This window comes from Myodes glareolus, chromosome 2 (genome assembly GCF_982192425.1).
Source record: "Myodes glareolus chromosome 2, mMyoGla1.1, whole genome shotgun sequence".
NCBI lineage: Eukaryota > Metazoa > Chordata > Mammalia > Rodentia > Cricetidae > Myodes > Myodes glareolus.
The window spans coordinates 139,039,665-139,066,073 of record NC_142027.1 but is presented as its reverse complement, the minus strand read 5'-3'; the positions used below and the strand labels follow the sequence as shown (position 1 = coordinate 139,066,073).

General features: G+C 49.4%; 1 protein-coding gene across 1 annotated transcript in view; it reads left to right on the top strand.

The window, feature by feature from the left end:
- Gcn1 (GCN1 activator of EIF2AK4) overlaps positions 1-25,749 on the top strand; it is a 63,044-nt gene extending 37,295 nt beyond the window's left edge. The window contains exons 34-58 of the mRNA XM_085681527.2: positions 2,423-2,669; positions 3,175-3,296; positions 3,924-4,038; positions 4,880-5,059; positions 6,460-6,680; positions 9,511-9,579; positions 9,733-9,871; positions 9,959-10,155; positions 10,316-10,458; positions 12,215-12,332; positions 12,443-12,658; positions 14,438-14,602; positions 15,206-15,367; positions 15,555-15,647; positions 15,877-16,020; positions 16,121-16,390; positions 16,730-16,843; positions 17,194-17,424; positions 18,037-18,230; positions 18,312-18,426; positions 21,624-21,720; positions 22,039-22,187; positions 22,588-22,695; positions 24,533-24,751; positions 25,189-25,749. Coding sequence (XP_085537653.2) covers positions 2,423-2,669; positions 3,175-3,296; positions 3,924-4,038; positions 4,880-5,059; positions 6,460-6,680; positions 9,511-9,579; positions 9,733-9,871; positions 9,959-10,155; positions 10,316-10,458; positions 12,215-12,332; positions 12,443-12,658; positions 14,438-14,602; positions 15,206-15,367; positions 15,555-15,647; positions 15,877-16,020; positions 16,121-16,390; positions 16,730-16,843; positions 17,194-17,424; positions 18,037-18,230; positions 18,312-18,426; positions 21,624-21,720; positions 22,039-22,187; positions 22,588-22,695; positions 24,533-24,751; positions 25,189-25,314 — 3,954 coding nt within the window. The 3' untranslated portion in view covers positions 25,315-25,749. The remainder of the gene's footprint in view (positions 1-2,422; positions 2,670-3,174; positions 3,297-3,923; positions 4,039-4,879; positions 5,060-6,459; positions 6,681-9,510; positions 9,580-9,732; positions 9,872-9,958; positions 10,156-10,315; positions 10,459-12,214; positions 12,333-12,442; positions 12,659-14,437; positions 14,603-15,205; positions 15,368-15,554; positions 15,648-15,876; positions 16,021-16,120; positions 16,391-16,729; positions 16,844-17,193; positions 17,425-18,036; positions 18,231-18,311; positions 18,427-21,623; positions 21,721-22,038; positions 22,188-22,587; positions 22,696-24,532; positions 24,752-25,188) is intronic.
- The last annotated feature ends 660 nt before the right edge of the window (positions 25,750-26,409 follow it).

Genomic DNA, 26,409 nt, shown 5'->3' with positions numbered 1-26,409 from the left:
TTTAAAATTTTTTTAAAAAATATTATTCTGTCTGCATGTATGCCTTTGGGTCAGAAGAGGGCACCAGACCTCATTACAGATGGTTGTGAGCTACCATATGGTTGCTGGGAATTGAACTCAGGACCTTTGGAAGAGCAGTCAGTGCTCTTAACCACTGAGCCATCTCTTCAGCCCTGTTTTTCTGTTTTTCAAGACAGGGTTTCTCTGTATAGCTTTGCTGCCTGTCCTGGAACTAGCTCTTGTAGACCAGGCTGGCCTTGAACTCACAGAGATCTGCCTGCCTCTGCCTCTACAACCCCTTTTTAATCACAGGCATTTTTACTCAGTGCTGAGTATTTGTGTATGTAAAATAGATATGCAAATCGAATGTCAGTAGTAATAAACCATAATATTTACCATGTTTTTGGTTTTTCGAGACAGAGTTTCTCTGTAGCTTTGGAGCCTGTCCTGGAACTCGCTTTATAGTCAGGCTGGCCTCGAACTCAGAGATCTGCCTGCCTCTGCCTCCTGAGTGCTGGGATTAAAGGTGTTTGCCACTACAGCCTGGCATAAACCGTAGCATTTTCAAAACATTTCTTTGGTATACCATGATTTTATCATGTACTACAGATGAGAACAGATTTTGTACTAATGAGGATATTCTTATTTTTATATAAACAAGTTTTACCTATATATTTGGTACTACTTTAATTTCTGTGGAAGAATGGACATCTCTCTGTGAGTGTGGAAGTCAGAGGACAACTTGCAGGAATAGGTTCTCTCCACCGTGTGAGTCCTCAGGATAGAACTCCGGTCATTACGACTGGTGGCAAAGCTGGTCTACTTGGCTGAGACTTTTCCCTGGCCTTTCCCTTTTAGATGTATATTTAAGACATTTCAGAAATTGTTGGAAATTCTGCTTTAATAGCAAGCCAAATTCATAGAATTTTTTTTTATACAACTTGGGTCATGAACTCAATCAATTTTTATTTTATTGATTTGTTTGTTTGTTTATGAAGGCAGGGTCTCATTGTATAACCTAGGCTGGCCCAAAACTTACTTTGTAGACCAAGCTGGTCTTGAACTCACATGCTTTTGCCTCCCAAATGCTGGGATCAAAGGTGTGCGTCACCATTGCCAGCTAACCCCAACAGTTCTAACAGCTGAAGCCTTGTAACACAACGTGGGCCACACCTACAACAGTCTGACGCTCACACATTGAGAGGAATGAGAGGGAAACACTGTGTGTCTCTGTTTTCTGCAATGAAGCGTTGATGCTTCTCTGAGAGCAGAAAACCGCTGCCGTCCTGACCCACAGTAGTCTCGGTGGGAGCCGAGGTGCTGCTGCAGGTTCACTGCTGTTGGGTGGTGTGACAGCACTCGGAGGACAGTGCATTTGTGTGTTCAGAACCAGCAGTGAAGTCACCAGAGGTGACAAGCACGAGCATTGCCAGAGCACCTCAGAGTCTTGTGTGTTTGATTTTGAATTAATTTTTGGCCATTATGTAAAACTTTAAGACAGTTCTGCAGCCATGTCTGAACCCTCTCAGCTTCCGTGCCTTAGTGCTCCCCCCCTCCCTTTGGGAACCAAGGACATGAACGTACTGAGATGTTGGGAACTTTCCATTTCCCTGAGTCTTTGTAAATGTTCTCCAGAAATTGGGGCAAAATAACCTTTAAGATGTTGATTCAGTTCCTGATGTACGTATGTGCCAGGTGGGAGGCTTCTCGGAGACTTGATTTGACTCGGCCCCTGGGAAAGGGGTCAAAGTGACCCTCAGATGTTTCCTTTTACCTGGCAACCGCTCTCCAGCCAATTATTGGTAATAGCCCTTTTGAATAAGCCAATCATAATAGTTAAAGAACACCCCCAGACAACCCCCTTGCTTCTGTGGCTTTTTCTTTTAAAAGTAGCCTGTACCAGCTGTTCGGGGTCTTTCTGGCCTCTAATGCTGAAAGACCCTGTCATGACAGAATTAATAAAATCCTCATGCTTTTACATCAGCTGTGATGTGAGAGATGGTCTCTTGGGGCGACTCCTCCTCCGTGGTTAGACTCTAGGGTCCAGAAATTATACATTTGCTGCCTCGTAGGCAGCAAATACTAAGATTACAATAGGGATAGGAAATATAATTATTGAGTGTGTTTATCTGTACTGTTTCCTAATTGATTTACAATGCAGCCCCGTGTGGGGTTGTGAAGCACAGTTAAGACGCTGTGGTTTAGACTAGAAACCATGCTGTGACCGCTCTTGTCACTGACTGCAGTGTGTGCCCTGTGGAGCATGTGCCGTCATGAGTAGTTAGGAAAGAAACACTGCTTCTTCAATGCTTTGACACGTGAAGCGGTGACTCAGGTTGGGTCTGAGACAGTGCTACTGTGTGGGCCACCAGGAACAACTGTCACTGAGCTGCTTGCCCTAATGAGATGGCCCCTCCCACAGGTCCAGGAGTCTGTTGCCAGCTGCTTGCCACCTCTTGTACCCGCCGTCAAGGAGGATGCTGGGGGAATGATTCAGCGGCTCATGCAGCAGCTGCTGGAGTCAGACAAGTACGCAGAACGTAAAGGAGCTGCATATGGGCTGGCAGGCCTGGTGAAAGGCCTGGGCATCCTGTCCCTGAAGCAGCAAGAAATGATGGCTGCACTAACCGATGCCATTCAGGATAAGAAGAATTTCCGAAGGCGAGAGGGTGGGTGTCCCTGAGCTCAATGTGACAGCACAGGAAGTTGGTGCCCATGCTTCAGAGGAAAGGAGGAGGGAGGGACTGTATGACCCATCCCAGCCCTGTCTCTGGTGGGGTTGGTCTGCACTTTCCCCCTTATTCTTTCTTGTACTGCTGGGGGCTGAACTCCAGGCCTCACTCATGCTAGACAGACTGCTGTACTGCTGAACTACATGCCAGCCCTTCTTGTTTTAGTATTTCAGGGTATTCCTTATATTCCTTAAGTTGCCAAGCATAACCTACAACTTAGTGGTCCTCTTGCCTCAGACTCCAGAATGCTAGGAGTATAGGCTTGTCTCCCTACCTACTTTCTAACTGCTAATAGAGCTGAAAGTGTGCCACACTCTGCCACACCTGCCCTGAGTGCTGAGACAGACTGCTGCTCTTCAGTCACACAGGCACCATAGCAGAGGAGGTACAGATGGGTGCTGGCCCTTGTGTTCCCTGCACTGTGTGCTGTCCTCTTCCCCAGGAGCCCTGTTTGCCTTCGAGATGCTCTGCACTATGCTGGGGAAGCTCTTCGAGCCCTATGTGGTCCATGTGTTGCCCCATCTGCTGCTGTGCTTTGGGGATGGGAACCAGTATGTACGTGAGGTAAGTCCAGAGGCAGGAGTGAGAACTGCTCCCAGGCAGGCTTTGTCAGGGAGGTGTCTAAGGTGGGTTCCAGCCCCCACTGCCAGAGGCCTTTCAGCTCGTACCTAAGACACTGGCTACTGCTATGGATTTCTCTCAGGTTCCCTTACACATTGAAGATTTTATTTGTGTGTGCATGTGTAGTATGTATTTGTCCATGCTGACATGGAACTGGAAGAGGGCGTCAGGTATCCTATCCTCAGACTGCCAAACAAATTGCTCTTTTTTTGTTTGTTTGTTTTTTAAGATATGGTTTCTTGTGTAGCCTTGGCTGTTCTGAAATTAACTTTGTAAACTATGCTGACCTTGAACTCAGATCTAGCTGTCTCTACCTCATAAGTCACACCTTGGGATTGAAGGTGTGTGCCTTTACCACGCACCCAGGCAAGTTGCTCTTAACTGCTGGGCCATCTGTCCAGCCCCAGTACTGAAGCTTTTTGAGATGTGTTTTGACTGTTCCTCTGGACCTGGGCCCAGGGTGTGACCCAGCTACAGCCTTGGTCAGTGTAGGGACACAGGATTAATGTCAGGCTCAAGGCTTGCCTAGGTGAGGAGGGCCCTGAATGTCTTCTTCTCTCCTCCCTTGAGGCTGCAGATGATTGTGCCAAAGCTGTGATGAGCAACCTGAGTGCTCACGGTGTGAAGTTGGTGCTCCCGTCCTTGTTAGCTGCCCTGGAGGAGGAATCCTGGCGAACCAAAGCCGGTGAGACCTCCCTGCTTCTGTGTCATCTTTCTGCTCTGGCAGTCACCCCCAGCAGGGCCGCAGGGCCTCACAGCCACTGTGGGCATGGCAGAGTAGCTTGGTCAGCTCTGAGGAAATCCTGAGCTTGAAAGCTGTGGTCTAGAACCTTCTAAAGCAAACAGTCTAGAGCCATTCTGGTTGGGAGGGTCAGGGCCTTCCTGCATGGCCTCCCTTCTGTTCCTTTAGACTTTGCTGTCTTACAGTTTAAAACAGCAAAGATGTGAGATGAAGAAACTGAGGCAGAAAAATCCAGGACTCCTTGCTGTCCCAGCTAGATCTCTACTGCTGTGATAAACACCGTGGCCAAAAGAAATTTGGAACTATAGTCCATCACTAAGGGAAGTCAGGGCAGGCTCCAGGAGGCAGGAACTGATGCTGAGGTGATAGAGAACTGCTTACTGCCTTGCTCCCGTGACATTCAGCCTGCTTTCTTATAGAACCCAAAACCAACCTGCCTAGGCATGGTACCACTCACAGTGATCTGAGCCCCCATGTCAATCACCAGTTAAGAAAATGTACTAATACTTGCCTATGGGCAAATTTTATGAGGCCATTTTCTAACTGAGATTCCCTCTTACCAAGTGACTATTAATTTGTGTCACGTTGACAGTAAATTAACCAGGACACCCATTCTGGTGTTGTCTCTTTACCCAATGCTACTGCTCCTGCCTGGAATCCCACAGTGCAGGAGGCCTCTTTCCAGGGCCTGAGGAGTCTGCAGAGAAGCAGGCCGGCTATCCCTCCCCGCTGTAGCCAGCAGGTGTCTTGCTGACCAGTGCTGACATGTGTCTTCTGTCTGCAGGGTCTGTCGAGCTACTTGGAGCAATGGCGTATTGTGCTCCTAAGCAGCTGTCATCCTGCCTGCCCAACATTGTGCCCAAGCTCACAGAGGTGCTGACAGACTCCCACGTCAAAGTGCAGAAGGCTGGACAGCAAGCTCTCAGGCAGATCGGCTCTGTCATCAGAAATCCGGAGATCCTGGGTATGCTTTTCCCATGGGGTGTTCTGGGGACTGTCAGCTAAGACTGTTGCCCTCTGAGGACAGATATGCCTGTGGTGAAATAACCTTTGTTGCTGGGAAGCCCTTTCCTTAGACTAACAATTGAAGGGAATTTGGAAACAGTTTGTTCTCTCACTGATCTGGAGCACGTGTCATTGGCTTCATAGCTAGGGACACCAAGATACTGACTAAGGAGCACCCGGGCTCTGCAAAATCCTGTGCACTTGACTGAACTGGGAGGCAGCTCGCAGCACATCAGCACTGTCTGGAGCCTTGGTTTTTGGAACTCTCATCTCATTCCCTCAGGCAAAAGAATTAACCATGTTTTCTATTTTTTAATCAAAGGAATTTGTAATATTTTTTGTGTTGTATGTATGTATGTAGGCACAATTGTACAGTGGCACATGTGTGCAAGTCAGCAAACAGTTAATGAGAATCAGTTTCCTCCATAGTTCCACCATGCGCATCCTGAGTGTTAAACTTAGTTCAGGCTTGGTGGCAAGTGCCTTTAGTGACAGAGCCACCTCACTGGCCCAGATGTATCCTTTAGTGTGATGTTTGGTCTCTGGCATAGGCTGGCCTATGTGTGCAGACTAGCATGGTTAGATGATTTTGAACTTCTGATCCTCCTGCTCCTACCTCTCAAGTCCCGGGATTATAGGCATGTGAGCACTGATTCCAGGGTTTTGTGCATGCTAAGCGTGGACTCTACCAACTGAGCGACATCCCAGCCCACAGTGTGTTTCTTTCTGAGGGCTAGGAAGAGGCTGAATGCTGGCAACCAAGCCCAGCCATCCACATTGACTGACACATCACTTTCATCATTTTAAGCTTAAACTCTGAGTATTGGTGCCTGGTACATATAGTTCAGCCATGAAATTTTGAGACATGTATGTTTTCATTAGAAAATGAAATGATTTGTGACTGAGTATATTTGTGTTTTGGGAATGGAACCTGGGGCCTTGGCCATACCAGATGAACGATATACCACAAAGCTATGTTGGTTTCGTTTTGTTTTGTGACAAGGTCTTACTTTGTGTCCCAGGCTGGCTTCAAACTTAACAGTCCTCTGCCTCTAGCCCATAAGTACTAGGATGACAGGTGTGTGCCACATGCCTGTTCATCTTCCAAACTTATTTGTGTTGTGTTTAATGCCTGTGGCTGTGTGGGTATATGCACATGCTCAGCACTGGCTGCAGCTCCTCTTCTTGAAACTAGTCTGTGATGTTCTGTCCAGTCACGGTTGCAGTGTAGAGGGCCAGCTACCACACTTAGGGAGTAGGCGCTCCTTCCAGCTGAGGTACCCAGTCTTCTTGCTCTCACGAAGGCTCTGCCGCTTGCCAGACTTGTACAGATTAGCATCTCTCCCCTGTGACATGCAGCCATTGCACCAGTCCTGCTGGACGCCCTGACGGACCCATCAAGGAAGACTCAGAAATGCCTGCAGACCCTGCTGGACACCAAGTTTGTTCACTTCATCGATGCCCCGTCCTTGGCGCTCATCATGCCCATTGTCCAGAGAGCCTTTCAGGACCGTTCCACAGACACAAGGAAGATGGCAGCACAAATTATTGGCAACATGTACTCCCTGACAGACCAGAAGGTAGTAGCCAAACTGGCTTCGGGTATGAAGTCCCAGTCTACAGCAGACATGGAAGGCTGTGGGCATTGTCTCTGCTTATGTTTGCAGGAAATCCTGGGCCCTTTAGGGTGGGAGGTGGAAATCTGGACATCTCCCAGAGTACAGTAGTTCAAGAATTTAAGTGTGTCCTTGGCCAAGGTCTGTCCCCATGACCTCTGCTACAGACTGGGTAGAAGACAGGCTGCCTTTCCCTCGTACCTTTCAGGAGAGTTCACCAGGCAGCTGGAATTTTCCTTCATTGGAGTGTTCCCTGATTGGGAGTATGTGCTTCTATAGCCTCTAAGAAGAATTCAGTGTAGTTGGGAATATTTGCTTTGTTCATTTGTTCCAGGAGTTTATATTTGTGATTTTGCCATCCACCACAGCTCTGCCTTGATACTCAAAAGAAGTTAAAGTGGAGTTCTTTTTTTTTAGGTGGAGAGGGTGAGGGGTATTCAGAACAGGTTTTTCTTTGTGTACCCCAGGCTGGTCCCAAACTCATAGAGATGCTCTTGCCTTTGCCTCTCGAGTGCTGGGATTAAGGGCGTGACCACTACTACACAGCTAAGTGGAGTTATTTCTGTTTCAGACGATTTAGGAAATTAAAAACCTTAAAACTGTATGTATAATGTGTACTTGTAATCTCTGCACTCAGGAAACTGAGGCAGGAGGATTGAAAATTCCCAGGAGCTGAAGAAATGGCTTAGCGCAAGTGGTTCTCAACCTGTGGATCGTGACCCTCTTGGGGGTGGAGGGTTTGAATGACCAGCTCTTTCGCAGGGGTCACAAATCAGATATTTACATTTTGATTCATAAAGGTAGCATGATTGCAGTCATGGAGTAGCAACAAAATGTTATGATCGGGGGTCACCACAACATTCGGAACTGTATTAGAGGGTTGCAGTGTTAGGAAGGTTGAGAACCACTGACTTAGCAGTTAAGAGGCCTGACCTGGACTCGATTCCTAGTACCCACATGGTGGCTCACAAACATCTAACTCTAGTTCCAGGGAGGCCAATCCTCTGAGACTTCTATGATGCACAGATGTACATGCAGGGAAAACATCCACACACATAAAATACTTTTTTTTGTTTTTGTTTTTGAAGACAGAGTTTCTCTGTGAAGCCCTGCCCTGGCTGTCCTGGAACACTCTCTGTGGACCAGGTTGGCCTCGAACTCACAGAGGTCTGCCTGGTGTGCATTACATGGAACGCCCTGTCTCAGGAAGGAAATCAGAAAAAGCAACAAAATGCCACAGTTCTCCTCTAACATGAGAGCATGCTGATGTTACTACGTTACCGCAAGGTGTGCTGGCACATGCTTTTACAGCCAGCATGAGGATTGCCATGTAGACCAGAGGCATGGTCTACACGGCAAGTCTAGGCCAGCCAGAGCTGCATAGCAGGATTGGGGAGTAAGTTACAATAAGTTTCCTCCAACTGGTAATAGTAGTATATAATATCCCAACAAGTTTATGTGCCATAATTTACATAAACTACTTGTCATGTATCTCCTGATGGAGGGGAGCTGGTTTTGGTTTTTCCTATTTTAAGAGCTATTGCAAGCCAGATATAGTGGCATACACCTTTAATCCCAGGGCTCTGGGAGTTCAAAGCCAGCTTGGTCTACAGAGTAAGTTCCAGGCCAGCCACAGCTATATAGTGAGACCCTGTCCCCAAATATGTACATAACATACATACATAGTGAGACCCTGTCCCCAGATAAATAGATGAATGAATGAGTAAATAAGAACAGTATATAGTGTTCTCTCTCTCTCTCTCTCTCTCTCTCTCTCCCTCTCCCTCTCCCTCTCCCTCTCCCTCTCCCTCTCCCTCTCTCTCCACAGGGTCTCACTAAGTAGTCCTGGCTCCCTTGAATTCCCCTTGAATCTGCCTGCCTCTGCCACTGAAGTGCCAGAGATTAAAAGTATATGCCATCATGCCTTGCAGTTTTATTTTTTAACTTTTTTAAATTTATTTTTATTTTTTAGTTTTTAAATTGCATTTTAATATGGGGTGTGTGTGTGTGTGTGTGTGTGTGTGTACATGCACCTGTGCAAATATGGAAGTCAAAGTACAGTTTGAAGGCCTTGGTTTTCTCTCTCTACCATGTGGGTCCTGGAGATCAAACTCATGTTCTCAGTCTTGGCAGCAGGCACCTTTACCCACTGAACCACCTTGCTGGCACCATAAGGCATTTTCTGTTTGGGTTTTTTTTCTTATAGTTAATTTTTATTTTATTTGCGTTGGTGTTCTGCTACATGTATGTCCATGTGAGGATGTCAGATCTTTGAGTTACAGACAGTTGTGAGCTGCCATGTGGGTGCTAAGACTTGAACCCAGGTCCTCTGGAAGAACAGTCAGTGCTCTTAACCACTGAGCCATCTCTCCAGCCCCCGACATTTTCTGTTATGAAGATTATTCCCTAAATCTGAATGCTACAAGAGACAAACATTTTAAGATGAAAAAGGAAAGATGATAATGAAATTCTGTCAGCAACGTGCAAGAGATACTTTTCTGAGGATTACAGGGCCTGGGCGGGCAGTGGCCCCAAGAAAGAAATGGAGAGCTCCCGCTGAACTGACCTGCTAAGCAAGGTCGGGTGGGTCCAGTGTGTTTCCCCGAGCTGCTAGTTCCTTCAAGGAAACAATCAGAAGAGGTGGACCATACAGTTACCCAGACATTTTGTGAGCTGTGAGGTCCTCCTGGTGCTCTTTGTCAGCAGAAGGGCAGCATCAGGGTCCACAGCAGAACAGGGCCTGGAGAAGACAGGAATTGGGTCTCTGCCTGAATCGCATCTTATGTTATTATAGGACTTGGCTCCTTACCTGCCCAGTGTGACACCTGGCCTGAAAGCCTCGCTCTTGGACCCTGTCCCTGAGGTGAGTCTGGGTGTAGCCCAGTGTCTGGAAATTCCCACCAGACCATGTGCATGCCTTTCAGAGGAGGGGAAGAAGACCGGGGTCTTCCCTGCTTCTGTGTGGGTCTCCCTGAGCTGCATCCCCTCACCATCTCTGTTCTTGCTTACGTGACAGGTGCGCACAGTATCTGCAAAGGCTCTTGGGGCCATGGTGAAGGGCATGGGGGAGTCGTGCTTTGAGGACTTGCTACCATGGCTGATGGAGACGCTGACATATGAGCAGAGCTCTGTAGATCGTTCTGGCGCTGCCCAAGGTGAGACCAGAGCATGCCCAGGGACCAGTCAGGGAATATCTTAACAGGCTTCCAGTCTAGTGAGTTGATTTCTTTCTTGTCCTTCAGGGTTGGCTGAGGTAATGGCTGGCTTAGGAGTAGAGAAGTTGGAGAAATTGATGCCAGAAATTGTGGCTACAGCCAGCAAAGTGGACATTGCACCCCATGTCCGAGACGGCTACATTATGATGTTCAACTACCTGCCTATCACCTTTGGGGACAAGTTTACTCCTTATGTGGGACCCATCATCCCTTGTATCCTCAAAGTAGGTACCAGTGACACTGCCGAGGAGGGGGGAAATAAGGAGGATGCTGCTGCTCTCCTGAGCTAGCTTGGGGCCATCCTGCTCCTTAGGAAGCCCCATTTCCTTTGGGTCTGGGTGGCCAGAAGAGGCAGCCCTGGCTGATTGCTCTCTGCATGTCTAGGCTCTGGCTGATGAGAATGAGTTTGTTCGTGACACTGCCCTACGTGCAGGCCAACGGGTCATCTCCATGTATGCTGAGACAGCCATTGCCCTGCTACTGCCCCAGCTGGAGCAAGGCCTCTTTGATGACCTCTGGAGAATACGGTAAGAAGTGGGACCAAAAGACCCAGTGGCTCCTGCTCTGATTCTCAGAAGAAGTTCTCATGAGAAGTTCATGTTGTTGAGAACTCTCAACTTTCTCTACACCTTTGCTTTTAAACAATTTATCACCTTTTCCTGTAGCAGAGTTGGTTCCCCCTTCTCTTTTGTGTGTGTGTGTGTGCATGCATGTGTGAAGGTCAGAAGAATGAAACCTTGGGTTTCATTCTTCAAGAACCACCCACTTTGGTTTTTGAGATGGAGTCTCTCACGGGAACCTGGGAATTGCTGATTAGGCTAGGCTGCCAGCTTGGATTCTTGCATGGGTACAAGGGATTAAACACATGCCCTCATGCCAGTGTGTTTGGCAAGTACTTCACCAACTAAGATATCTCTGGCTCCTTGTCCTGATTTTTGAGACAAGGTCTCCCTGATTGACTTAGAACTCACTGTAGTCAGACCAGCCTGTCTTGGAGTCCTCCTGCCTCTCTGGTGCTGGATTGCACCATGGTGTCTACCACCATGCCCAACTTTGTAGCAGTCTTTATTCTGGGTCGCTTTGAAAACATTTCTCTTGTTCCAGGTGGTGGTGCACACCTTTAATCCCAGCACTCAGGAGGCAGAGGCAGGCAAATGTGAGTTTGAGACCAGTCTGGTCTATAGAGCAAGGTCCAGGACAGCCAGGGATACACAGAAAATCCCTGTCTCAAAAATAAAAAATAAAAATAAAAAATAACAGCAACAAAACATTCTCCCTATTAATTCTGTAGTTCCTACTGAGAGTTTTAATTGAGAGTATCTTTTATTTTAAAATTCTACTTCTGGAATTTATTCAAAGACTGCATTTAGTAAGGTACTCACAGCACTATACAGAGGGTTCCTGACCAGAAATAAAGTGGGCATCACATCCGTGTCCATGATGGCTATAGTATGTTTCTGCCTTTGACTTTGGCAGTACTGGGCATGGAGCCCAGGGTCTCACATTCCAGCAAGTGCTCCACGGCTGAGCTGTATTGCCCAATCAAAGCTTTGTTTATTGTCCAAGAAATTGGAGTTGATTTAAGAATAGAGAATATGCATACATATTCTCTTTGGTTGGGTTTGATTTGTTTTGTTGAGATAGTATGTAGCTTAGGGCAGTCTTGAACTCACTATGGACCCAAAGCTAGCCACAGACTCAATCCTCCTTCTTCTACCCCTGAAGTCCTAGGACTGTAGATGTGTGTCATCATGCCAGTGTCTCACATGCTCTTTATTTGCATGAGTATTTTACCTATGTGTATGTCTCTGCCACATGTGTGTGCCTGGTGTCAAAGAGATCAGAAGAGGGCATTGAACCCCCTGAAACAAGAGAGAGTTATAGATGGTTGTAAACCACCATGTGGGTGCTGGGAACTGAACTTGGGTCCTCTGTAAGAGCAGTCAGTGCTCTTTTAGTTGCTGATCTATCTCTCAAGCCTCTATACATACTTTAAAAATAAATTTATTCTTTTTGCCTGTGTGGTACAGGGGATTGAACCCAAGATATCCTACATATTGGACAAGGGCTGTGCCGATGGTGGCACCAGCCCTTCATTTTCATGACTGAAGTAACTTGCTTACTAGTAGAAATGCACGAGATAGTGTGAGCAGATGAAGCTTATCTTCCGGTCCCATTCTGAGATAGCCACCGTGGATGTTTTGGGTACCTTTCCTGGCAGTCTTAAGTCAGACCCCAACGCTGTCCCTTGACTCTATTATATGAGTCTGCTCTTGACTTCAGGTTCAGCTCTGTTCAACTCCTTGGGGACCTCCTGTTTCACATCTCCGGGGTCACTGGGAAAATGACCACCGAGACAGCCTCAGAGGACGATAACTTTGGAACTGCTCAGTCTAACAAGGTGAGGGCCTGGCATTGGGTTCCTTCCTGTGCTTATGGGAGCAATGGCCTGATGCCATGCTCTGGAGGCTTCACCACCCTGTGTTCTTTGTCTGCTCCTGTGGATTACAGGCAATCATCACTGCCCTAGGGGTTGATCGGCGGAACCGGGTCCTGGCAGGGCTCTACATGGGCCGCTCAGACACCCAGCTGGTAGTGAGGCAGGCGTCACTGCATGTGTGGAAGATTGTTGTTTCCAACACCCCCCGCACGCTGCGTGAGATCCTGCCCACTCTCTTCGGCCTCCTGCTGGGTTTTCTGGCTAGTACGTGTGCAGATAAGAGAACGGTGAGTTTGTTGGACCCTAAGGCTCTCTTTCCACAGCCTAGGGAACTGGATTTACAGAGTTTGAGGGGGACACATGTGTCCCCTACATAACAGGAACATTTAGGTATTTAGTCATTCAGCAAATGTGTACTGTGTACCATGCTGTGGCCTAGTGTCTGTGGACACCAAAGAAAAAGCACCTCCCTCCTTATCCTTGTTAATGAACTGTGTATTAATCAGATACTCACATGCACGGGTCAGGTGTGCTTGTGACAAATGCAACTCACATTCATGCCAACAGTAAGGGCACATGGCCCAGTGAGGACTCAGCAACTACTTCTTAGAAAAAGTGGTATTTGAAGATGAACAGTTAGTAAGCACTGACTAGGGCCAGAGGTAGCTCAGCAGTTAAGAACTGGCTGGTCTTCCAGAGGACCCGGGTTCAATTCCCAGCACCCACATGGCAGCTCATAACTGTCTGAAACTCAAGTTCCAATGAACCCCATTCCCTCAAACGCCAATGAATATAATTTAAAAAAAAAAAAAAGCACTGACTAGCCAGCGAGGTGGGAAAGACAACTCCAAAACTGCCCCATGGATCTGCTTTAGATGCAGAGGCCCCACAATAAGACATGGCCCATGGAAAGCTGTTGTAGCCGGAGTGACACGCCAGGGAGGAGAGAGACAGGGATCAGTGACTGGGAGAAAGTGCCCAGCCTGGACTGATAATTTCCTTCAGCCTGTGCCCTGTGTATTTAGTTTTAAAGAAGGGTTTGTAGCTGGGCACTGCTGATGCACTCCTTTAATCCCAATAATGGAGAAGCAGAAGCAGGAGGATCTCTGTGACCTCAAGGCCAGCCTGGTCTACAGAGTGAGTTCCAGGACAGCCAGGACTGCTGCCCAGAGAAATCCTGTGTCAAAAAAACCAAAAAATAAATGAAAGAAAGTTTTATGTGAGTTCAAAGATGAAGTTAATATTTTCCCCCAAATAATCTGTTACAAATTTAGTTCCTTTTGAGCAAAAGCCCTGGGCTGTGTTCAGTGAGCTGAGATGGTTGGATTTCTCTGTGTTCTGCAATGACTTTCATGTTCATGTGTAAGGCTGACATGCCTGTGCTGTAGTTGTATGTAAGGCTAACCTAATTTTATATGTTTACTTAAGTATTTGTGATTTATTTTGGGAATGAGGATGGTGTAGGCTAGCCTCAAAACTCACCTCCTCCTCCTTTAGCATTTCTAGTGCTAGGGCTACAGAATTGGCCACCATGCCTGTTCTCCATGCTTCCCTGAAGATAGGATTGTGGTTTATTTTATTATTATTTTTTTAATTTTTAAATTATGGGTGAGTGTTATGTCTGTATGTGAGTATGTACACATGGGTGTAGGTGCCCACGGAAACCAGGTGAGGGTGCTGGATCCACTGGAGCTGGAGTTACAGGCAGTGGTGAGCCACCTAATACTGGGCGCAGGGCACCAAACCTGGCTGTTCTGGAAGAGCAATGAGTACTCTCAACCACTGAGCCATCTGTCCAGCCCATTTTATTTTATTCTTTTGTTTCGGTTTAGACAGAATCTCTAGCTCAGGCTGACCTTGAACTCATAGTCCTCTGCCTCCCCCACACTGGCGTTACAGGCGTGGGCCATGATGCCAGCACTGGCTTTCCTTTGCTGTGTGTGCAGCGTCTCCTGGGAAGGTGCCTCAGATGAAGCCTACGAGCTCAGGGCCATTGTTCCGGAGCTGTTCTCTGGGCGCCCTGGGATTTGCAGACATTTGATGTGCGGCTACTTCTCTGCTGACAGATTGCAGCAAGGACACTGGGAGATCTGGTTCGGAAACTAGGGGAGAAGATTCTCCCTGAAATCATTCCCATCCTTGAGGAAGGCCTAAGGTCTCAGAAGAGCGATGAGAGGCAGGGCGTGTGTATCGGTCTGAGTGAGATCATGAAGTCTACCAGTCGGGATGCTGTGAGTATCTTTACAGGGCCCTGCAGCCCGTGCAGCGTAAGTGACTGATGACGCGTTCTGGCCTCACTCTGGAGCGGCTGTTACCAGCAGCATATTGCCCGCCATGTGTAGACTCTGCCTCAAGTGGATGACTCCCGCTCTTGAGATTGCTATAGATGTGCCCCTTTGTCACTTTACCAACACCTCAGTGTGAGAAGGGGCAGGGGCAGGAGGGCTGTGTTCCTGGGCACAGAGCCTCCCAACTGGTCTATTAGAGACTAAACATTTTTAGCAGAGTTGAGGAACTTGGCTTTCCAAGAGGTGAGCAAAACTGTTTGGGAGCTGGAGAGCAGAGCCCAGGGAGCTTGCCAGGGTCCATCCCAAGTCCTGTAAGAAGATGGGAAGTCGCTGGTACTAGTGATGATGGTGAGCTTTGTAGTTGCTAAGTCTAGGTGAGGGATTCCTTGGGATGTATCAGGTGTTCTCTCTGTCCTCACTTTGGTTTCTTATTATCAGAGCTAATAGACCTGTCCAGCCGAGGGCATCTGTTTGCCTGAGTTTGGGCCCCAAGTCAGTTCCCCTTGTTGCTTCTGCATGGGTCCAGTTGTGCTTGCATTGTTCCAGGTGCTGTATTTCTCTGAGTCCCTTGTGCCCACGGCGAGGAAGGCCTTATGTGATCCCCTAGAGGAGGTCCGAGAGGCGGCAGCGAAGACCTTTGAGCAGCTGCACTCCACCATTGGCCACCAGGCTCTGGAAGACATTCTCCCATTCCTACTGAAGCAGCTGGTGAGTGGCCTTTACTGTCTATGGAACAGTGAAGCACAGGGGAGTGGGTGCTACAAAATCTGCTGTGACTTTGTGCCTGTCCTTGGACAGTAAGGAAATGTGGAGGCAAGGAGGTAAGTGAGGAGGCAGTTGACAGCAGGGATGCAATGAGAGCCAGCTCCCCAGTCATCCCCATGTTTCTCCGCAGGATGACGAGGAAGTGTCAGAATTTGCCCTGGACGGTCTGAAGCAGGTTATGGCTGTTAAGAGCCGTGTGGTGCTGCCCTACCTGGTGCCCAAGGTACATCCCCACACATGTACACACCCCCATTCCAGGGCCTCTTGTGCACGCACAGATGTTGGGTCTGGAGGAGTAGATGCAGTGAGCTCAGATGCTCCCTTATCTCTCAAGATGTATTGGAGCAGGCCTTGAGTCAGAGCAGGGGAGTGGGCTATCCTAGAGCGCAGTCTGGGTGTGGCACTAAGCAGGTCCAGCCTTCATTAGGTTGATATTGTCATCATTCCCCCAGCTGACAACGCCACCTGTCAATACCCGGGTGCTGGCTTTCCTTTCGTCTGTGGCAGGCGATGCTTTGACCCGTCATCTTGGTGTGATCCTCCCAGCAGTCATGTTGGCCCTGAAGGAGAAGCTCGGGACTCCAGATGAGCAGCTGGTAAGGGTGGCAAATGCATCCTAGCTTTTCAACAGCCATTGCAGCCATCATTGCTTGCCCGAGGCTCCATGCTCAGCACACGTGTCCTTGTGGTTTTCAGGAGATGGCCAATTGTCAGGCTGTGATCCTCTCCGTGGAGGATGACACTGGACACCGCATCATTATTGAGGACCTGTTGGAAGCCACTCGCAGCCCTGAGGTGGGCATGCGGCAGGCCGCTGCTATCATCCTCAACATCTACTGCTCCCGCTCTAAGGCGGACTACACCAGCCACCTTCGGAACCTGGTCTCAGGCTTGATCCGCCTCTTCAATGACTCCAGTCCTGTGGTTCTGGAGGAGAGCTGGGATGCCCTCAATGCCATCACCAAGGTGAGGGAGGGGAGGGACTGCTGACCCCAGAACTATCTTATGGTTGCAAAATGTTCTAGGCTCCCCAGCTCCTGTTTTGTGTTTGCTTTTGTTTGGAGTCTTGTTGCCCAGTTTGGTCTCTTAGATTCAAGCAGTGTTCCCACCTCACTTAGGAAGTGCTGGGACCACAGGTTTGTGTCATGAACATAGTCGTGAACATAGGTTCAGGCACGAAGTTTTCATCACTGTTACTCAGCTGCAGTGTTGGCACGTTTGTGGCCAGTCTTTATCTCCCTACTTGGTCCGTGCCTTGAGAAGGAAGGGCTGTGCCTCACTGATGCTTCCCTCCAATCCTTGCAGAAGCTGGACGCTGGTAACCAGCTGGCCCTGATAGAAGAACTGCATAAGGAAATCCGGTTCATAGGCAACGAGAGCAAAGGCGAGCACGTCCCAGGCTTCTGCCTGCCAAAGAAGGTGAGCTGAAGCCTAGCGGCCACAGGGAGCTGGTGCAGCAGTGCTGTGTCTTCTGGGGTGGCCTCCCATGGCTGGGGTCCTCCCATGGCTGGGGTCCTCCCATGGCTGGGGTCACAGTGCTCTTGGTTACATTATGAAGCCATCTCTGCCAGAGCCAGTAGATCAGACGTAGCAGCCATATGTTTCCTGTTAGCAGCCTGGTGGGTCGTTTGTCTTCTAGTCAGCTCACCCTCTTGGCAGTGACCCTGACCCAACCCCTTTATTAACTGTTGGGAGTACCTTGCGATAGGTGGGAAACCTGTGGGCCTGGGGCATTTGAACTGGTCTCTCAATTCTGGTTCTCTTGCCAGGGAGTGACTTCCATCCTTCCAGTGTTGCGGGAAGGAGTCCTTACTGGTAGTCCTGAGCAGAAGGAAGAAGCAGCCAAGGCCTTGGGTTTGGTGATCCGCCTGACATCAGCTGATGCCCTGAGGCCATCTGTGGTCAGCATCACTGGCCCCCTGATTCGCATCCTTGGGGACCGGTTCAGCTGGAATGTAAAGGCAGCTCTGTTGGAGACACTCAGCCTCTTGCTGGCCAAGGCAAGTGAGTTAGGAGCTTGTTCCATTTGGGTCTTGGAGAACAGATCTGTCTGTGGGAGACCGACGTAAGATGTCCTTTGGGAGCAGAAGGGATTGGATCATAGACACTGCACTGGGTGTCCTATGGGAGCAGGGGATTGAACCATAGACACTGCACTGGGTGTCCTATGGGAGCAGGGGATTGGACCATAGACACTGCACTGGGAATCCTATGGGAGCAGGGGATTGGACCATAGACACTGCACTGGGTCACTGCAAAGTCCTGCTGTAGCTCTGTGGCCAGGGGACCTTAGCCTCATGTGGCCTTTGAGCTGCTTTCTCACCCGCTCAACTTGCCCTTACTTGTCCTTGGGACTGGGACTCCACTAAGCTAAAGCCTCGCATAGCCAAGTCTGTGAAAAGGTACCCTCTTAGGGTGCCGGCCACTGCTGCCTTTACTCCCATTGTGAATGCTGAAAATGGATGCGTTCAAGCAAGTTTTCTGGTGTTCTTGAATCACACCTGTTCTGAGCTGTGTGTGAGAGCTTGGCTAGCTCCTGATGGTCTTGGTTGTTGTGTTCATGTCATTAGTATGTCACAATCGTGACTCTTGAGTATGGGTTTCTCCCGCAGGTTGGAATTGCCCTGAAGCCCTTCCTGCCCCAGCTTCAGACCACCTTTACCAAAGCCCTGCAAGACTCCAACCGGGGCGTGCGCCTGAAGGCTGCAGATGCACTGGGGAAACTCATTTCTATCCACATCAAGGTGGACCCCCTTTTCACAGAGCTGCTCAATGGAATCCGTGCGATGGAGGACCCAGGTGTCAGGTAGAGTGCCGCTCAGTGCTCACAGGCATGCCTGAGGCCGGGGTGTGGGAACCTGGGGTTAAAGCAGTGTTTCTTCTCTAGAGACACCATGTTGCAGGCCCTGAGGTTTGTGATACAGGGTGCAGGTGCCAAAGTGGATGCTGCCATCCGGAAAAACATCGTCTCACTCCTGCTAAGCATGCTGGGACATGATGAGGTATGACTTGGGGTCAGAGGCTACACTGGGAGTTCTTTTGCTTCTAAGTTCTTTTCTCCACATTGTGTGGCATTACCCTGCCCTTGAGTACTGCAGGACTTGCCACTTTCAGTCAGACTGGGAGGGACCAGGGAGTCTTGGGCTGCCGCCTTCTCAGCCCTTGAGTTTCCCGGGCTACCTCAGCTGTCCCCAGTCTCTTCTGCAGCCCGTGGCGGGATGACTGCCGAGACTGCCCCAGGCGTGGGATCCGACCCCTCAGCCCCAATGCCTGGGCAAGCAGATGAGAGTGGGTGGCGGTTGGAGCTGTGCTGGGGTCCCCTGGGGGTGAACACGGCTGTGTTACTTGGGCAAGCTGCAAGGACCGCATGTGAGTTTGGCACAATTTGGTCTCCTGAGATTTTGTCTTAGCAAGAAAGAAGTTGGAAGTACTCCTGAAAGAAACCTAAAACAGTATGAAAGCCATAGCTTATTCTTTTCTCGGTTGACAGCTACCTTACAAATGTAGACACATTTCCTAGTGTACTTCCACCTGGTCGAGACAGTAGGCTGACTCCCTGCTTGGTACTGATGCTTCTGGAGTTCCAAGTTTTGTTGTCTTGACTGTGCTGGGCATCAAACCAAGGTCTGGTGCATGCTAAGCCAGTGTCCTCACTGAGCCTAGCCCAGCCTACTCTGTCTGTCTTGTGGGTGAAGCAGCTTAATCACCGAACCGTTCACTGGTTACTTCTGTTCCCCTTTATAAAACATACTGCTCCAGGAGACAGACATTCTTCAGGGAAAATCATCATCTCATGCCTGGCTTTGTGACTTGGGGTGCATGTGCCAGAATGGATGATATGTCCATGTGTAACAAGAGGGCTTCTTGTTGGGGTTTCTGTCCTGCCCGGTTCCCACGGTCGTTAGGTCCCAAAGAAAATCACACAGAGGTCTTCATAAGTTATAAACTGATTGGCCCATTTGCTCAGGCTTCTTATTAGCTCTTATAACTTATATTAACTCATTATTCTTATCTATGTTAGCCACATGGCTCAGTACCTTTTTCAGCAGGGCAGGTCACATCCTGCTTCTTCAGTGTCTGGACAGGACTAGGGAGGAATGGGCTTCCTTCTTCCTAGAATTCTCTTGTTCTTTTTGACCCACATCTACTTCCTGTCTGGTTGACCCGCCTATACTTCCTGCCTGGCTTCTGGCCAATCAGCATTTATTTAAAACATAATTGACAGAATACAGAATTGTCCCGCACCATCCATGTAAAGGTCTTAGTAGTTACAGAGGGCAAGATTTATCTGTGGCCACGCTCTTACCAAGTTATATGAGACCTGAGGTTCCTGGTTTTATTCAGTTCCATTGGTTTCCTTCACTGTGGCAGATCTGTGAGGGTGGTGAGTCCATGGGAAGACCTTTCTGTTTTCCCTCCCTCCCACAGACAGCCCTGTAGGAGAGACAGACAGAGAGACAGAGACAGAGACAGAGACGTTTTCAGGATTGTGTCTCCTTTAATCACGTCGCCACATTATTTTTTGAGGCAGGGTCGCTCACTGAGTCTAGAGCTCCCCTTTTTGGCTTGACTGACTGACAAGTGAATCCTTTGAGTTCGCCTGCTTCTACCTAACAGCGCTTCATATGAGTGTTAGGTCTGAGCTCGTGGCTTCATGGCGAGCATTTCACTCACTGAGCCATCTTTATTTTTTTAGTTTTTTTTTTTTTTAAACAAATTTTTTAAATTTCTTATTTTTTGTGCATTGGTGTTTTGCTTACATGTATGTATGTGCTGAGGACATGTAGGAGTGCCTAGTCATTTTGGTCACAGTCTGCTAGAGCTTTTACAGGGCCGTGCACAGTGCAAGCAAAGGTTACTATTTAGGCAAATTTGCATTTTCTACAGCAGAAGTTAAAATAGCTCTCATGGAGAAAGAGGATGTCCAAGCCAGTTCTGTGTTTGGTGCTCAGAGACCCACACTGTTGACAGCCTGTTCTCTGAGCTTATACTGAGATTGAAGGTGGCAGTCAAGGGTCAGCCTGGCTTGAGTTTTCCTGTCAGTCATTGAGTCTGAACTTCGTTGGTTGGTTTGTGTCTTAGTCAGGGTCACTACTGCTGTGATAAACACCATGACAAAAGCAGCTTGGGGAGGAAAGGGTTAGGAAGTCAGGGCAGGAGCCTGGAGGCCGGAACTGATACAGCAGCCATGGAGTGGAGCTGCTACTGGCTTGTTCACATGGCTTGCTCAGCTGCTTTCTTGTAGAACTCAGGACCTCAAGGGTGGCACGGCCCACAGTGTGCCGGGCTCTTCTACATCTGTTACTAATTAAGACAACGCTCTACAGACTTGCCTACAAGCCAGTGTGATGGAGGTGTTTTCTCAGTTGAGGGTCTGCCTTCCCTGGTGACCCTAGCTGTGCCAAGTGGATATAAGCTAGCCAGCACAGTTGGTTTGGAGGGACACAGTCAAACTTAGACTTAATAACAAGACAGCATTAACTTTGAATCTCCTCTTTTGATTTTTTTGGAGTAAGCTGGCTATAGAGCAGGCAAGGAGCCTTTTGTATATCCGGCTTTGATTTTGACAGGAAACACTGACCCTAGGGTACTGCGGAAGTGGCGTAGTGGAAGAGCACTCCCCTACCGTGTGTAAGCCACAGTACTGTATCACGCTGCCCCCTCCCACCGTAAAAAGTGTGTGTGGCATGCTGACACACATCTTCATCTTCGTGCTGTTGACCAGTGGCTTCAGCTTGACTGTCTAGAGCAAACCCCCCTTGTGAGGCGCTGAACAGCAGCAAGTCCCCTGGGCGTGGGGCTTGTGTCCAGAGCCGTTGCTGTAGCTGTCTGTGCTGGGGCCTTGCCCAGCTGTGTGCCCTTGTGTCCCGTGCGCTGTGGCAACTGAGATGCTAAATGTGAAGGTTTCAGGCCCTGAGAAACAAGGCGCCGTGACGATGTAGACTTGCTGTTGTGATGGCCAACATCTGCACACACGCCCGTTTTCTGTAATTGAGTGCAGTGCAGGGTGCAGCCTTTAACTCCCCACCTCATAGCCATTGTAGTGAACTGGGGTCCCAACCGGTACTGAGAATGTGGATGCCTAGAGTGAGGATGGTTTCAGAGTCCTGAACTGAAGTGTCCATCTCCTGCCCCCTCATTCTTGGGGATCTGATGGTACTGGCCACACTCTCCGTCACTCCCTTCTCTTCTCTGTCAGGACAATACGCGGATCTCCTCAGCTGGGTGCCTTGGGGAGCTGTGTGCCTTCTTGACCGAAGAGGAACTCAGCACTGTCCTTCAGCAGTGCTTGCTAGGTAGGTCACTGCACAGGCCCAGGGGAGAAGCCTTGGACACTTGGACACTTGAAGGATCTTGAGGCCCCTGAACTACACTTGTTCTTGGGCTTCCCATTGCTAGAGCAGACTGGGGTCTCTGGTGCTTCTGTAGCCCTGCCTGTTGCTGTTCATAGAACACAGCCGCAAGCCAGGAGCAGCCTGAGAGCTGCTATGAAAGCAGGGGTTTCTGGTTCCCTGACTCTGCACCCTGGTCTCAGTGGGGGGATGAGCCCCTGGATCTTAGGATGGGACTGCAAGTAAAGTGCAAGTTTATGCCGGTTGTGTCCTTCTGCCCAGCTGACATATCTGGTATTGACTGGATGGTTCGGCATGGCCGGAGCCTGGCGCTCTCTGTGGCTGTGAACGTGGCTCCCAGCAGACTCTGTGCAGGCAAACACAGCAATGAGATTCAGGACATGATTCTCAGCAATGCCGTGGCAGACAGGGTAAGACTCGGTCCTGTCCTCCCCTGACCCTCCTCCATCACTGTGTCTAGCTGGGTGTTCAGATCCTAGGTTCTACTGTGTCTGATTAACTTAAATGCGGAGTGAATGAGTCCCCCGGTCTCCAGTTTACTCATCTTAAGCAGAGATGTTGGGTTAGAAGAGGATGATAACCCCTCTTGGTCAGATCTCTGATCTTTGTTCCTGGCAGCCATTGACTCTGTTCTGCCCTGCCATTTGGCAAATGTTTAAATGAAAGCAGTGGTGCTGTTGGTGAGGGGTGATCCAGGATAAGATGGCGGTGAGGGCCTGTAGTTCCTGGGGGCAGGACACTTCCCTGGTCCTGCTGCTTCCAGGCAGGAGTGGGTGTCTCCTCTCGGGTGACTCTTGCTGTTCTCCACAGATCCCCATTGCCGTAAGTGGGATCCGGGGCATGGGCTTCCTCATGAAGTATCACATCGAGACAGGAGGTGGGCAGTTGCCACCCAGACTCTCCAGCCTCCTCATTAAGGTGAGTGGGGACAGTTCATAAGGAGCTCTGTTGTCTGTCCGTGGTTTCTGTCCCACCTGGTTCTGCAGTCGTTCAGTCCCAAAGAAAACACAGAGGTCTACATTAATTATAAACTGATTGGCCTATTAGCTCAGGCTTCTTATTAACTCTTTTTTTTTTTTGTTTTTGGTTTTTCGAGACAGAGTTTTTCTGTGGCTTTGGAACTAGCTCTTGTGGACCAGGCTGGACTCGAACTCACAGAGATCCGCCTGCCTCTGCCTCCCAAGTGCTGGGATTAAAGGCATGGCCACCACTGCCTGGCTCTTATTAACTCTTATAACTTACATTAGCCCATAATTCTTGTCAGTGTTAGCCATGTGGCTCGGTACCTTTTTTGGCAAGGCAGTCACATCTTGCTTGCTTTGTGTCTGGTTTCCACTGTGTCTGGGTGATGACTGCAGACTGACTTTTTCTCTTCCCTGAATTCTCCTGTTCTCATTGCCCCGCCTATACTTCCTGCCTGGCTACTGGCCAGTCAGCGTGTTATTAAAACACAGTTGATAGGGGACAGACCATTGTCCCACAGCAGAGCTCCTTTGGAACCTGGGAAGAGATGGCAAAGTGCTTCTGTGTGCCTTTTTCTTAGACTGTACATTCAGTGTTTGGTCACATTCTAAGACCCATGACTCCAAATCAAGGTAGCAACAACCACTTTTTCGCACATACCTTTAATCCCTGCCCTTGGGAGGCAGAGGCAGGCAGATCTCTGTGAATTTGAGGCCAGCCTGGTCTACAGAGCTAGTGCTGGGACATCCAGGGCTACACAGAAACCCTGTCTCGAAACAAAACAAAATTTTTAAAAACTTTTTTTTTTTTTTGTAGCAGCAGGTGGGAGAGGTTTGTGGTCTGGAGGCCAGGGAGCGTTCTCTCCTCCCACATAGGTCTGGAGGGTCCAGTCATGTCCTCAGCCTTGACAGTAGTTGCCTTTTCCAGCTGAGCATCTCACTGGCCACCAAGACAGGATTTTACTATGCAACCTTAGCTGACCCAGTGTACAGATTCAAGGAGGCCTGCCTCTGCCTCCCATGTGCTGAGATTAAAGGCACATGCCCCTGTGCCTGGGGATTGAATTGAATTCTAATAATCTCCTTGCCTGTCTTCCCTTAGCTGGCATGACACTTACCAGTCTGACTGTTGTGTAGGTCCCAGGCTCTAATCCAGAGAGCTAGGGAGCCTGCTGTATTGGCACATGCCTGTAAACCCAGCACTTGAGAGTCAGAGGCAAGAGGATTGTAACTTCTGCTGTCCTGGGAACAAGGGAGTAGGTGAATGCACCAGGTGACCCTAAGTCACAGCAGGGCTCTCCCTACTTGACAGCTCTCTTAATTAATGTGCACAGAAGTCAGAGCCAAATCAACATTTTAGTGGGATGGGGCCATGCTGGAAACCCTGTGACCAGCCCCTAGGCAATGACAGTGCTGCTGTACTTAGACCTCACTGAATAATGAGGTTGCAGAAAGGAGCCGCCCTCTGCTGAAGATGGCTAGCCCCACTTCTGAGTTTAGAAAGGGTCTGATTAGCTGGAATGCCTGTGACCAGATCAGCCTGCATTCGCTTGTTCACTTAGTGTTCATTTACTGAAGGTCTGCTGGGTTTGACCCTGAAGGTGTGGGCATGAACAAGGCAGACGAGCTCCCTGGAGCCTATCAGAGAAAGGCCTGGATTAGATAGAATTGAAGGGTGAGGGGGAGACGGGGAGGGAGGAGCCTGTCCTAAAGCAGGAGCAGGGAGTGTCCACCCTGGAGATCTGGGCTCTTCTGAGAAGCAGTCTGGATATATCCCTATGTTCCTCTCACAGTGTCTGCAGAACCCATCTAGTGACATCAGACTGGTTGCTGAGAAGATGATCTGGTGGGCAAATAAGGACCCCCGGCCTCCCCTGGAGCCCCAGGCCATCAAGCCCATCCTGAAGGCTCTTCTTGACAACACCAAGGACAAGAACACTGTAGTGAGGGCCTACAGCGACCAGGCCATTGTGAACCTGCTCAAGATGAGGCAGGGCGAGGAGCTGTTTCAGGTGGGAGCCGTCCTGGAGCCAGCAGCACAGACTGCGGCACCTGTCCTGCTGTCCTTGTGCCGTAGTAGAACAGTGAAGCCCTGTTCTCTGTCACAGTGCATGTTAGTTGTCAGGGGCAGGTGGAGATTCGGGTACCTGGGATATGGCGCCTTACTCTTCTGACTCATTTCAGCAGCAAATAGACTCTTTGGTGGAACCAAAGGCATGCCAAAAGCCTGGCAGGGCTGCCCCATCTGAGCCCCAAGCCGGGCCCTTCTCCCTCCCCCAGCAGCACTAACAGAAAACTGTGGCCTGTGCCCCCCAGCTTAGGAAAGGCGCAGGGAGACGCTTTCTGAGCCGTCTCTGGTCCACCCGCGTTCTACCCCAGTGACTCTCAGACTCAGCCTGGCGTCCACCCTGAAGCTGTGTTCTGATGTCTCCTCCTCGTCTTTCCACAGTCACTCTCCAAGATCCTGGACGTGGCCAGCTTGGAGGCGCTGAATGAGTGCAACCGAAGGTCGCTGAAGAAGCTGGCCAGTCAGGCGGACTCCGTGGAGCAGGTGGATGACACCATCCTGACGTGACAGGCCAGGTCCTCTGCAGAAGCTCCGCTCCACATCTCTGTTCACTGTTTTCATTTTTGAAAATGCGTTTATTCCAAGGGGAAGCTCAGGAGATGGAGTTCCCAGAAAGTATTTTAGTATTCAACTGACCAGAGCCAAAGCCTTAAATCAAACCCACACACAACTGAAAATTGTCTCCTCCATCTCTTGCTCTTATCTTTGGAGAAGAGAAAGAAAAGCGCACTCATAAACCTCAGAGTGGCAGCTGGGGGTTTGTTGGCCACTACGAGGCCCAGATGCTCTGGCCGTGAGCTCCCAGGGTCTGAGTGATGCCGCGTTTGAGTTGTTTCTGACTTGTCGAGACGGTGATGCTCATCCACCTCTGCGGTTCCAGGTCTTGGGGGTGTAGGCCATTCAGGAGGAGTGTTTAATAAAGGCTTTGATTTCATCTTGAAAGAGGTGGGGGTTTTGTTGTCTGTCTCGGACTGTGTAATCCAGCTGTCCTTGAATTCAGATATTCACCGGCCTCTGCCTCCCAGTGCTGGGATTAAAGGTGTACACTACCACCCCAGGCAAGAAGCAGATTTTTTGTACTCTCCAGCCATCCATCCCTTAAACATGAAGCTCTCTGCATGAAGAAGAGGGACATTTTATGCTCTTGTTGAAAGTATGAATGAGTCCTGGTCTGTTTTTCAGTCTGCCCTGCTGTCAGAGCTTCATCCACTGGCTTTTCTGCCCAGGCTCAATGCACAGGCAGGCCTGAGGTCTCCCTCACTGTGGGGAAGCCAGGGCCCGAGTGACTACTTCCCAGCTCTGTCCTGATGGTCAGGCAGTAGGGACAGTGGTCTACTCTGTGGAGCAGTGTTCCTATGACCCAGGGACATGCAAGAGAGAACCAGAGCTGCAGCTCCATACCTGCCTCGTTTATGAATAACTTCCTTCCTCCTAATTCCTAGAAGGCTCGTGACGCCCCCTAGTGGTGCAAGCTCCCCTGGTCCCAATGTGAAATAAACCTTTATCAAAATTACTGGTCAGTGCTGGGCTTGGTGGCAGCAGTGGCACAGTTCTATAATCCAGCACTTAGGAGGCAGTGATCTTCAGTCCTGTCTTAGAAAA